This window comes from Phasianus colchicus, chromosome 11 (assembly GCF_987193195.1).
Source record: "Phasianus colchicus chromosome 11, bPhaCol1.hap1.1, whole genome shotgun sequence".
Taxonomy (NCBI): domain Eukaryota; kingdom Metazoa; phylum Chordata; class Aves; order Galliformes; family Phasianidae; genus Phasianus; species Phasianus colchicus.
In genome coordinates, this window is record NC_143446.1 from 20,512,028 (window position 1) to 20,524,893 (window position 12,866).

General features: G+C 48.5%; 1 protein-coding gene across 9 annotated transcripts in view; it reads right to left on the reverse strand.

The window, feature by feature from the left end:
* Nucleotides 1-6,557: 6,557 nt before the first annotated feature.
* TMCC1 (transmembrane and coiled-coil domain family 1) overlaps nt 6,558-12,866 on the reverse strand; it is an 83,127-nt gene continuing 76,818 nt past the window's right edge. For 4 of the 9 annotated variants that reach the window (XM_090148515.1, XM_090148513.1, XM_090148514.1 and 1 more), the window contains 2 exons: nt 11,255-11,390; nt 6,558-8,859 (listed from right to left, as the gene is read on the reverse strand). In XM_090148515.1, the coding sequence (XP_090004641.1) occupies nt 8,545-8,859; nt 11,255-11,390 (451 nt within the window). In that variant the 3' untranslated portion in view covers nt 6,558-8,544. The other 5 variants (XM_090148508.1, XM_090148509.1, XM_090148511.1 and 2 more) reach the window with 2 other exon arrangements.

Sequence of the window (12,866 nt, forward strand, 5' to 3'; positions counted from 1 at the left end):
TTCCTCACCGTATGCACGGCTGCTGCCCTCCTTCAGGAGCACTGGGCTCTGCCACAATCTACATTAATTGTTTACAAACACAGAGCACCCCACTTACAAGTTTATGACTTAAAGCCCCCCAGGCAGCAGCCACCCAGCGCCCACCCACAGGCAGGGATGCGTCCTGCTGAGCCCAGCCCTGCAGGTCCAACCCACCCCCCTCAGCACCACTGCCCCACAGCCATGCCGCCTCACAGAGCCAGGAGATCGCCAGGAAGTGATGGTGAGGCAACTCCCAGCACAGGGAGGAGGGCATCCCAGCAGCTCACTGCACACCTGCAGCACCGCAGGACACACCTGGTGCAGGACTCCCCGCCCAAGGATCTGCACACCCCTCAGCTCAGTCATGCTTCGGAACCAGGTGCGAGCAGCTTCTTGTGGTCACATCTGATGGTGCTTCCTGGGGCTGACAGCTGGGCTCTGAGTGTTTAACCTTGGATATGTGCGTGCAGCCCCAGCCAGCAGCAGTGCATCAGACAGCTCATAGCAGATGCAGGCCTTAGCACCATGTAGCCCTATGCTCTGGGGATAGTCCCTCTCCCCTGTGTTTAAGCCCTGAGCTAAAATGAGCTGTTAGGTGGGAGCGAGGACTCAGGGCCATCAAGGTGTGAGCCTGGCGCTGGGCACAGCAGCCCCCAGTGACCCCAAGCAATTTGGTCTGGATTGGGCTATGCCCATCGCTGGGAGCACTGCAGGAGCTGGCACTCTGCAGCAGGCCTGTAGCAGGGAGGGAGGCACTGGGAATGGAGCTAAGGGGGGAATGGATCTCCTGTGGCAATGCATCCCATCCCCATGTGACTCGCAGCCCTGGGGCAACACATAGTGGATTTGCCAAGCACTGCTGAGAGTCTGAGCTCTGCCTGGCATTGTGCTGCGCTTCCACTGAAGATGTGAGAGACCACAAACTGGGGCACATCTCATTGGGGCAGTGGTGCCATGTGGCACCAAACCCACAGAGGGCAGACCCTGAGTGAAAAGAGACCTTCAGCAGTGCCTCTGCTGCCCACCTGGCCCAGCACAGAGCGGGAAAAGCGGCAGCAAAAATGCAGAGGAGGAAAATGAGTGATTTCAGAGTAATGACCTTGGCTGATTTTAACTCTGGCGTAGACGAAGGGAATGGAGCTGGGATCTGCTCCCATCAGATGGAAGCAAATTGGACTATTTCCCAGACAGATTGGCCCCAGCTGGGAAAGAGAGAAAGAGCGCGATGAGGGAAGATGGCTCCAGCAGGAGAACAGCAGCTCTGAGGTATGGCCGCTAGCAAGAAAGCCAGATTAGATATATTATCGAATCAGCAGCAGTAGCCATGGCTGGCAGTAGCAGAGGAGCCAAAAGATGGGGCTCGTGAAAGATGATAGTAAATTAGAGCGAAAAAGCGACCAGGCTTCATGGGATTCTTTCTGAGTGTGACAAGATCCGCTCCGTGTCCCAGCCTGGAGGACAGGAGGGCACTGAGCTGTGTGTGCCTCAGAGCCACTCCCACTCTGCGGCTCCTGGGAGCGGTGCAGACCCTCGTGCTGTGCCACAGCAGCACCAACACGGGCAGCCTGAGCTCACGCTGCACCCTGGGCAGTGGTGCTGCCCTCACACAGGGGCAGCCTGGCTCCTGGCCTATGGCCCAAAGGGCTCAGGGCCCACTTCCCAGAGCCACGGTCTGTCCTCTCAGATGTGCCACTCCAACTCTGTGCTGGGCTGGTAGAGGGCTGCTCTTCCAGGCCGCTGGGCAGGAGGCCCTGAGGATTCATTACTGCATCCTCAGACAAAGGTCTGAGTGTGTTAGGAGCCTCCTTGGAGTAAAACATGTAGCTCTCCCCAGGACCTGCCCAAATCTCCCTTCTTTGAAAGTGCAGCAGCAATGGGTGGCCTATGTGGTGACAGCAACCTGTATTGTCTGAAATGTTGAGTGTTCCCAGGTGCTGCAGACAAGAATCAAACATTCCAAGTCAGGGCAGGCAGGCTGAGTGCCAGCAATAAGAGAAAACAAATACAAGAAGTGATCCATGGGGGCTGGCTTGCTCCTGTGAAGTGGCAGCAGGCAGGGATAGCATTTACGGGGGCATTCACAGCTCAGCGTGGTGTCGCGACGCAGCATTACGTGGTGTGCTCCTGCTGGAGGAGGTGTGCCTGAGGCTGCTACTGTGGGACTTCCTCCAGCACCGGCCAAAATGGAGTGCAGTGGGAAAGGAAGTGAGTCAGAGCTGGAGCTGCTGGTGGTGAAGTGAGAATGGCATCGTTAGAAGCTGCAGCTGGCTGTGGCCTGCAGGGATGGCCACAAGTAGCGGAAATGGAAAGTGTGGCAAAAAGAGCAGCTCAGCCCATGAGTCCAAGGGGTGAGGCACTGCCTGGAGAATCTCTTGGAGCACAAACAGGGCTGCTCTGCTGCTGCCACTGGGACTGAGACTCTCTGATCTCCGCACTACGCTGTGAGTTTGGAGGGATGTGTCTTGCTATGAGGTGTTTCCCCACCAATGCCCTGTCAAAGACACAGGCTGCCAATTTTGCAGCCCCAGCTGAACCCCGTCCTCGCCCTGGAGGTGGTGCCATCTCCCCCACTGCGGTGCTGGCTTTGTCCACCACTCGGCCCCATTAATTAGTGACACTGCAAGCACCTGGCAGAAGGAACTGGCAGTAAGCAGCACCTGGGGTGAGGGACATGGCAGGGAGATGAGGGGCATTCTGATGACAGAAGAGAGCACCGAATGGCTGCTCAGCCTTACAGCATCCCTGCGGCTCCACACATTCGCCGCCCCACGGCGCAGGGAGGGTCCCTCCGTCCCAGCCACAGCAGGACTCGGGGCTCTATCAATGCGGCCGTTGTTCTGTGCGTTCTCCATCCCGGCCCTAGAGGACCTCCCAGTCTCATGATTTTCCTCCTTTTTTATTCGAAGCCCGTCCTGCACCGCAGCAAAGGCGCCTTTATGCGCGCTCTCCGTGGCAGCACCCGGGCGCACGGGGCGGCCCGGGGCAGGCATAACTCAGCGGGGCCGGGCTGGTTCGGCTGCGCCGGGTGAGGCAGCGAACAGCGCTCTGCCACTTCTTAGGAGACCCCAAGCACGCCGTGAGAGGAGGAGAGGAAAGCTCGGGTCGGGCAAAGACTCTCACTGCACTCACAACCGCGGCCGCGTCTCAGCGTCGTGAGAGCCGCGTGCGGGCCACCGCCACGAGCGGAGCAGCTCCCCCCGGGCTGCAGCGGGGCCTTGCCGGGTTCGCGTGCACACGGGCGCAGATCCGAGCGGCAGCGACCAGCGCGGTAATTCTGCAGCGATGTCGGGCCGGGCGGACGGCGGCGCGGGGCCGCGCGAGGCGGCGCAGGACGGGGCGCGGTGCCGCTGCGCGGCCGCCAGGTGGCGCCAGAGACCGGGGCGGCGCGCGCGACCGGGCATCCGCCTCGCGGGCAGCTCGCGCCCCGCGTCCTGCGCTCCTCGGCCCGACCCGGCGGCGGCCGTGGCGGCGGGGGGCTCCGACGCGGCTTCGTGCCTGGGAGTTTTTCAGATGACCGTAGATCGGATTAGCGCGATGCCAATGTTTTAAAATAATCGAAGCGAGAACGGTTCACAGCCCCGCTCGAGTCCCGGGCACTCGGGGCCCGGAGCCTCGGCAGAAGCGCTGCCGCGCCGCCCGACCCCGCAGCCAGGAGCGCCGCCCGCCGGCCGCCACCGCGCCCGTCCCGTGCGTCGGAGCGCCTCGCGCTGCGTGACGGCGCCGTGCGCCCGCCTGAGCCGCGCCGTCCTCCCGCCGATCCTCCCACGTGCGCGGGCCGGTCGCTCCGCGCCTCGCTGCGGGTTTTCGCCTCCGGCCCCTCTGTGCCAGCGGAGCCCCGCGTGGCGCTTTCAGCCGCGATGGCGCACGAAGGTCGGGCTCGGTGGGAGCCGTCGACCCGGACCTCGCGTTCCTGCGCGGTGTGGCCGGGGAAACGCGTGCCGACGGGCGGTGCGCTGCTGCTCTGCGCCGCCCGCTGTCCCGTCCTCACCGTCGTGGCCACCGCCGGGCACGAGTTTCCATTTGACCCGAAGGAGAGCATCCTCCAGTGGAAAAGGTCAGACGCTTCTCAGCTCGCAGCCTCGCTACGTTCCTGCTTGTCCCCCAGGACCTGAGCGGAGCTGTTAAACCCACAGACTAACAAAGGCAGGGGTGGCTCCCAGCCCTCTGAATGATGGGATTGGAACTTGGCTCCATCCGTGCTGCTGGGATTTGCAGGGTACTGTAGGGAGAAATAACTGCAATTCCTGCTTTTTCATCTTTTGCTGGTTTTACACAAGTTTACAACGTGTGTGTGTGAGAAAACAGAGGACTCTTTTCCCTTAATATTGTTGCCATTCCCTGGGTTTCATGTTCCTGAGGGAGCTCACCAAAGCTAATGGGATGGAGCTATTTGGGCTCAACACACTTTCCACCTTTTTCCCACCCCCTATTTTTCTTTACTCTTCTCCCACAGCCCCATGAAAACATACCAATTAATCCAGGTTTAATAGCTGAGGTCTTTATTTATTTTTTTTTTATATACAGTAAAAGTGTCACAGATAAATCTGCAACAATCAGACGAGACAAATGTAAATCTCTCTCAACAATTAGCAGCTTAAGATCTACAAACTACAGTGTTACGTTCACATGTGTCATTTCTGTACTCTTCAGTCCGTGCAAGTGAGTTTTTCAGTTTATTTTTTACACTTTTAAAACACACTTACAGCTAAATCAATTGCCTACCACTATACCACCTGGCATACACGACACAGACACACGGTTTTAGCTCTTTAGCCACACTCAGAATTCACTTAAAAACTGTCAGAATTACCCAATCTCGGACCCCTTTGTAGCTTGGCTTATTTTGTTATAATGCTGCCTTTTTGTTTAATTTAAAAAAATGCATATTTGTCAAAGCTGAAAGACAGTGCTTTTCTGTCCCAGTGCAACACGTACAGAACTCAATAATTAATCTGATCAGACCCTAAAACTCACAGGACTGGAATAAACCAATGAAATCATTGCTGTATCTGCATGCTCAGTATCATTGAACTAAACTAATGAAGCTGAGAGGAAAGGGAAATTCATCAAATCAAAACCAGTCTTTTTTTGCATCAAGACGACTTTGTTTTTTGTTTTTTGTTTTTTGTTTTTTCATTGAGAAAACAAATAGGAAAAAACAGATGAACTTCACCCAAACCTCAGAATTTCTCTGAAGAGCTGCTGCTTTCCCAACTAACACAGTCCATTATATTCTTCCCTTTTCATATCCCAAGTTGATATGCGCTAAACATGTCCAAATAATTCCAGAATTCTTCCAACTCTGAATATGAAATGTTGGGGAAAACATTCTGCAACTCAGAGATGGTCAGTAAAATAGAGTACATCCATAAGGAAGGTCCACAAAAGGTACTCACACGTGCACACCCACACCACGTACTCTTCTACGCATCATCCAGGAATGCTTCATCAAGAAAGCAAACACAACCACTACAGGGAAAGGGAGCCTTAAAGCTAGAATCACATTTCCAACAATATAATCATTGTTAACCTATCAGAAATCGTCACAGACCTTCAAATCGAAGAGGGAGGAAAACCCCAAAACATTCTGCTAACGCGAAAGGCAAAACACATGGCAGTCCCATTAGGATAAGAAAAGTGGATGCAGCATCATATGTGGCATTACTGCAGATGACTTTCTGGAATGGAAAAAAAGTGTCGAGAGAGAAAGAGACACAGACAGACATAGTCTAGAACCACATACACGTGGCCTTCACCAAACAGTTTTGAGGTGATAAGTTTCTATCAAGCCTACACCTGGCAAATAGCAAATGGCATTTACTGACAGTGACACAGTTGAGACGCTAAATGAAGCTAGGATATAAAGAAGAGAGACAATCACTGCCTTCAGATACTACAGGTGAGTGGCACCGAGCCTCCAAATCCATTGGCTTCCAATTGCCTCCTGCTTTGACCACAGGAAAACCTACCATGAGCTCTTTTAGAGTGACCAAAACTGAGGAGAACAAAGGTGCAGAGGCCAGGAACCACAAATAAAGGCAACAACACTTTTCAGTTATGTACCAAATTATTTCTTACTGTTATTCATGCTGTTATTTCTGACAAAACCTAATGGAAGAAGATGATTTCCATGTAATCTGTACCAGCCAGATAAGGATGGTAAACAGAATGCAGTTTCACTTGAGCTAGAAGAACTGTCCAGAGAGGGAACGGTTATGCAACCTTTGCTCTGTCTGCAACTCTGTGAGAAGAATGATTCTTTTTGGCTTAAGGAAGCTGCAATTGGCAATTTGCGTTTTAAGTTCGACAGGAGCAGATCAGTGCATACAGTGACAAAGGCAGGTGTGCTGGAATCCCTGCAGGGGTACCTGAGTTCTTTGTTAGTATGGAGAACATAGAAAGAATCTCTGAAGAATGGGTGAGCTGTGGAGGGCTTACATCAGCCAGCAGTCAGTTAACCTAGTTCAGGGGAATTTCTAGAGGCCAGAATTTGCATCATGGCATGGCATATATATTTTATATATATATATATATATATATATATATATATATATACACACACATATATATACATATATACATATATACACACACACATATACACATACACAAATATAGTATATATAATGCACATGTTCCATGTATGTGTATGTATGATCTCAACTGGTCTAGGTCACCTGAGCAACATTTAGTTCCTAGAGAGAACATAAACTGGAGGGAAGAATAACAGCAACATCTGAGTAAACACCACAAACGGTGCTGAAAGACTCCTGGAGTCTGTTAACATTTCATGGAGATGGAAGCAGTATCTTGACACTGTAACGCTAGAAAGGGGCACCAGACTTTAAAAAAACCAGAGTGAATCCACATTCCTTAGACATGCAGCCTTGCCTGCCAGTACCAACATCCATCAGCAACAGCAGCATTGCTGGGCCTGCGAGGTTATGGCTGAAGCTGACATTTCCTTTAGAGTTTTGAAAATGTACCTACAACAAGTGCTTGCCTTCACAGGCAAAGAAGAGGATGCTGTCTATGGCACACTACACAGATACAGTCTACAAAATCTCTACACAGATGATCTGATTAGAGCCTGACAGGAGGAAAACTTTGGTTTCACTCTTTAAGAGTTTATTTAAAAACTGAATCAGGGATATTTCTGAGGCAATCATTCCTGTAAGCAGACTGTTGATTCAGCATTTCTTTTCTTAAAAGAATCTGTTGCCTAGGAAGGTATGCAAAGAAATTCCCTATTCTAAACCCGAGGCCAGGAATGAAAGATGATGTTGAAGCAAGAAATACAAACATATTCTCTTTCACATTTGGAAAAAGAAAAAAAAAAAAACAAACACCTGCCTGACAAGAAAGTGCAGAGAGGATGGATGTTCTTCCTGATGCTGCATCTGTGTGCACAGGAGGACAGAAATGGCATATGAACTGTGTTCCAGACAGGCTGGCACTAGAAACTACCGTCTGCCCTCCTCAAAACTGTTTCAGGACAAGACAGCCTACAATTATTCACGCATTTCTTCATTTAAAAACATCACTTCTTTATTTAAAAGGAAGAAAAAAAAAAAAAAAGCAATGACCCTCCCAACCCCTTCAAAGAAAAAAAAAACACAACAAAAAACCAACAACAACCCAATAATAATAATAATAATAATAATAATAATAATAAAAAAAAATCCTATTAGAAACGATAAGGAAGCACTGAGAGTTTGAGTATAACACTCTTCAAGTATGCTGTTTGGATTTTTTTTTTAAATCTGTGAATATACATACATTAAAAAAAAACCTTAAAAGTGCGACCAAGGGCTTTGCTTAAAGGTAAGTGTTTCAAGGACTACTTCAAAATACTGTAGCATGACTGTGCAGTTTCTGTATGTGGCATGAGGCTTCCACTTCATACACTTAGCAAAGTTAACCAGCCTTATAGAAAGTCACTGTTCCGTCAGGTCAGCACAAACGGCGAACCCAGACGCTGAGTCGGGAAAGAGATCCACACGTTTTGTTTTCTTGTAAAGAAACCACTCCGAACCCATACATTTGGACATGGAATGTGAGCAGACTTCACAGTAAAAGTTTAGTGTTACAGGTTTGCTGTGGTACCATCCCTCAAGGCTGCGTGCACTACATTTAGTTTTGCTCATCTTAAGTTAATCACATTTTCCTCTTCCTGACAGGTTTAGTACAGTAGTTCAAGCCACAGTTTAAATTGCCCATTGGTATGCTCCAAATTTCTGTATTTTATTTATTTATTTTGTACACTTTAAAGAATCTTAAGATTTGCATCCAAAGAGAACCATGCTACATAAAAATTATCCGGGATTCTCGCCAAAAAGAGTTCTTGAATAAAATCTAAAAAATACTATTGCAATGCATCTCGCAGAGAAAAAACGTTATTCTAAATGTAAACAAATTCACTCAGACACTTTAAAACTTCAGCGGAGTAGTTGCTGACTAATCTTTGCCACGCTTGCTCACCAAGTGTGCTGGGAGGGGCGATGCAGCCGATTCCTCATGGCATCATCTGGGGGGAGACAAAAACCGTTCCAAGTAGCCAGAGATGGCATCCCAGTGCTTCCACAAAAAGGCAATGAAAACCACTATGAATAAAGTGCTGAACGTCCTATTGCGAGTTTTCATGAGGGGCACGACGCAGTTGGCCACAGTGGAGACGAAGACAAGGAGGACAGCCATGACAGCCAGGAGGATATTGATAAACTTCCCCAGCAGGTTCCTGGCTGTGGCGTTCTCCAGACCCTCCAGCTGCACCACCTGCTGCTGCTGCTGCTGTAGCTCCATCTTGGAGATGCGGGTCTGGCATGCTTCCAGGGCCTCCTGTAGATAAGAACACACCGCTCGGTTCCAGCACCCCACGGGCTGATGCTGCAGCAGCCCAGGGCTCTCATCTTAGCAACCAAACCACAACAGGGCCACCTTCCTCACGCGCCTTCTGCAGGATGTAAGTCATGACGCTGATTTCATATCCTGCAGCAGGAGAAGAGGCGGTGCCACTTCATGTGATTGAGGAGTCCTCATCAACTAAGTGCAGCAGTGTGTAAGACATCGTGTGACCTCACTTCCCTGAAAACGTCTCGAAGGCGTAAGGTGACAGCTTTGGCAGAAGCCAGGCTTTGTTACAACACTTCGCACATAAGCTGTCTGTCTTTGCACATGGCAGAGGTGTTACCATCCTTCCTGTTTTGTGGTCAGATCCATAGGAAGGAAGACACAGAGCCCTCAGCAAGCAGACAGCCTTCACCTACTTGAAAGGAGGGCTGCCCATCTCAGTTTGTTTCAAGAGACCCTTGAGGGGATGAAGGCACTGTGTTCTGCCAGCACTCCTCTTCCTCCCTCATTCTGCGTGTTCCCAGAGCCTCTCATTTCCATCATTTTTTTCCTCTGGTTTGTGCTCATCTGTCTCCCATTCAACCCTCAACCTGGCACAATACTGAGTCAACAGCAACAACTAACTGAAAAGGCTCAGCCGCATCCTGCTTGGTTAGTGAGCTGAACAAGCCCAGGGAAGGCTCTGAGAATGCAGGGCTGGGGTTGCCCAGTTGGCAACCAGGAGAAGTAGCTGCAGGCTGCTACCGCACCTGGCCAGCACACCCACCACCAACAGGCAGTGGGTGGGTTAGAACAAGTAGGGGAATTTAAGGCAATCTGCTCACAGAGATATGAAGTTACAATTTTGCCCTCAGTGCTCCCTCTGGACTGCTTTTCCCAGGACCTGAATGCCGACTTTGGTAACAGTCAGAAGTCTGAGCAGAGCAGCGATGTCCCTCAGACTGATGATCAAATCAGAACCAGGACCTGTGCCTGCAGACCAAGCTCTGTCGCTGCTCCTCTGCAGCACCAGCCTATGCCCTTGGCTGTTCCTTCACGCAAGAAAACCGAACGTTTATCTTTTCCCCAGCAATGCTGCGGAATAGCTGGTCCCTATTTGTACTAAAGTTTATACTAAAAGTGATGAACCAGGGAATGAAGAATAGAAGAAGCTATTGAGAACATCCCTATTCACTTTAAGTTTCCAACCTCAATTCTTCCTGCTGCATTAAATTAGAAAGGAGGATAAAATGTGAATATTGCAACATTCCCCAAAGGGAGAGACTGCTGTTTACTGCCAGAGGCGCAGACGCTGATTTATGTTGAACTTAACATAAAGGTCATTGCCATCTGTTACATTTCTCTGCCTCTTTGTAACACCTGCGGAAGTCAATGAAGCACAAGGGCATTCACTCTTCAGTTATGCCACCTGAAGGTAACGGGTAATACTGAACAACACCTGCAAGAAGCAAGGAACCCAAAACAGGCATTGATTCAACTCGCCTTGCAGCTGGGCCTACTAGTGCCAGAGCCAGGCCTGCCTTGTCTGCAAAGGTGCTCCTGGGTGGAACTCCTTCAGAGGAGGAAAGGGAGGACTCTGACCTACAGTTCTCCACTCACGTTATAAATATCTCACATCTACGCCTAGATGCCTGCTAAAGCAAATGCAACAAGAATTTAAAATAGATGACAGATTTGTTTCTGAATAGGCCTTGACAAGGTCTAGCTGCTGCTCAGATCATTACCCAGGTCTTTGCTCAGTGTCTGCTCGGGTCTGTGGAAGGCCCTCCCACCGTAAAGACTGTCCTTAGCTTTGGTCCTTAAACACTGAAGAAGCCTTTCATTTAAAACTATCTCTGTACTTGGGCAAATCAACAGAAATAACTGTTTCCTGACAAAATGCAGTGGATACACAAAACCATCTGTATTTTTCCTAAGACATCTTTGGTGACTGCTCTAAAATTCATGACACAGAAATGCATCCCAAATGAGTTCATTGGGAACACTATTGTAAAAAAAAAAAAAAAAAAAAAAAAGCTTCAGGTCAGAGCCCATTAATTTCCAATATCCAAACAAAACCCTGCAAATAGAGCCAGTATAAAAAGTGGGTGCCTGCTTCCACTGTGCTATAAGTCATTTCAAAACCCTTCTCAGAACAAGTGGAGGTCCCCTCAGGATGAATTTGCTCACTGAATGTGCACAGCCTTTCACTGCAGAATAATTATCTGGGGAGATACCTGGGGATAGAGACTGAATAAAGATCTTATGGAAATCTTCAGTGTAAAGTTTAGCAATAAATCTGTGGTGATTCATAACAAATACTGAATCAAAGAAGTATTTAAAAAACATTACTGAGGGAGCAGGTGGAAGCCCAGACTTCAGTGCTCCCATTTCTGTCACCCACCTGGATGTCCCGGGCTCGCTCATAAGACTGATAGGCAATTTTCTCCTCCATGCTGGCCAGCTCCTGTTTCAGATTCAGGATCTCATTTTGATGGAGTTCAGTCAGGTCATTTAGCTGCTCTTCGAGTCTTTCACATCTAGAAATGAGATGACATGGTACAGCAGCTTTATTGAAAAGAGGGAGGCAACTGTTGGACCAGTAACAACAGAGTAGTGAATACCTCAGACTTGTTATTTAAAAATGACTGCACCTACAAAATTTTGCTTTATAAACAATGTGAGGCCCTCAAGAAAGCCCTTCTACCAGGTAAGATAGCATTAGAGATGGAAGAAATCAAGTGAAGAATTAGCATATTTATTCTTCAAACTTTTGTTTCAACCAGAATAAATTCCCTTCTAATATTATAAACTCTTAAGCAATTTCCTTCACCCCTAGAAAGGTAACTGCAATAAAAATGACAATGAAATTATGTGCAGTAATATGCCTTGGAGAACATGATAGCATATTCTAGCCTTCACACATGAGACTGCACAGAAGTCTGATTTATTGATGTATTTTTAATTTCTTGCAAATGATTCAGCCTAACTAGCAAAGACCACTGTATTACTTACAAGAAGGACACATGAATCACTGAACTGCAGGCATATTTTTCAGTTTGCTATGGTGAGCAGGCTGAGAGCAGTTTGGCAGAAGAGGGCTGCACAAAAAAGGATTTATGACATCTCTGAGAAAGGTTTGTTTCTCAGTAAAGGAGTTTTAAACGGACTTCAGCAACAGCTTCATCTTATTTCAGAATCTTCAAAATACATTAGGAATACTTTGTATTTGTATGCAGCACTTCATCCTTGGAATTCCAAGCCCTTTACAAGCAACTCATGTTTCAACATGCTTTAAAAATCAGGCAAGTATTTGTCTTGTTCCCAAAAGGTAAACGTGAAGAGAGCTTAGCCCAGGGGTGAGAACAGCCAACACACCAGCCTTCTCCTCTGTGCTCCCCACTGCTTCCTCATTCCTGGTCCGTTATCAGCAATGCTCTGATGGCAAGGAAGGTATGGGTACAACTATTGCAGTGCTCTTCCCACTCTGATTTCCACTGACTGCGCTCACTGTAACAGCTTGGAAAAAGTTTAAAGTACAGCTCTTATCATCTGCTCTTGATACTACTAACAGAGAAATCTGTACAGAATTCAACACAGATAATTCCTTAATTTCTGTCCCCCTGTGCCCCACATCAATTTAACTGATGCACATATATACACACATAAAACAAATAAGCACTACCTCTCCATAAATAACAATTTAAATTCTGAAAGTAAATCAAAAATTCTGCTCCCCCCCTTCCCCAAGTTTTTCAGTGCTTCATGAGCTACATATTCAGAATCCGTAGGCATAAGCTAGTACTGAACAATGCTTTTAGGTTTTTATTTTAAACTGAAAAGTCTAAAGCAAGTTTTCATTCACATTCTCAATGCAACAGCCACTTAAATTAAAAAGGAGGAGTCGGGCACAGCAGACAGCTTCCAACAAGTGTTTGAGCAGCAGCGAGCTCCAGACAGCCCCCAGCTGACCCTGGAGGTGCCAGGGCTGCTGTGCCACTGCAGCAGAGCACACG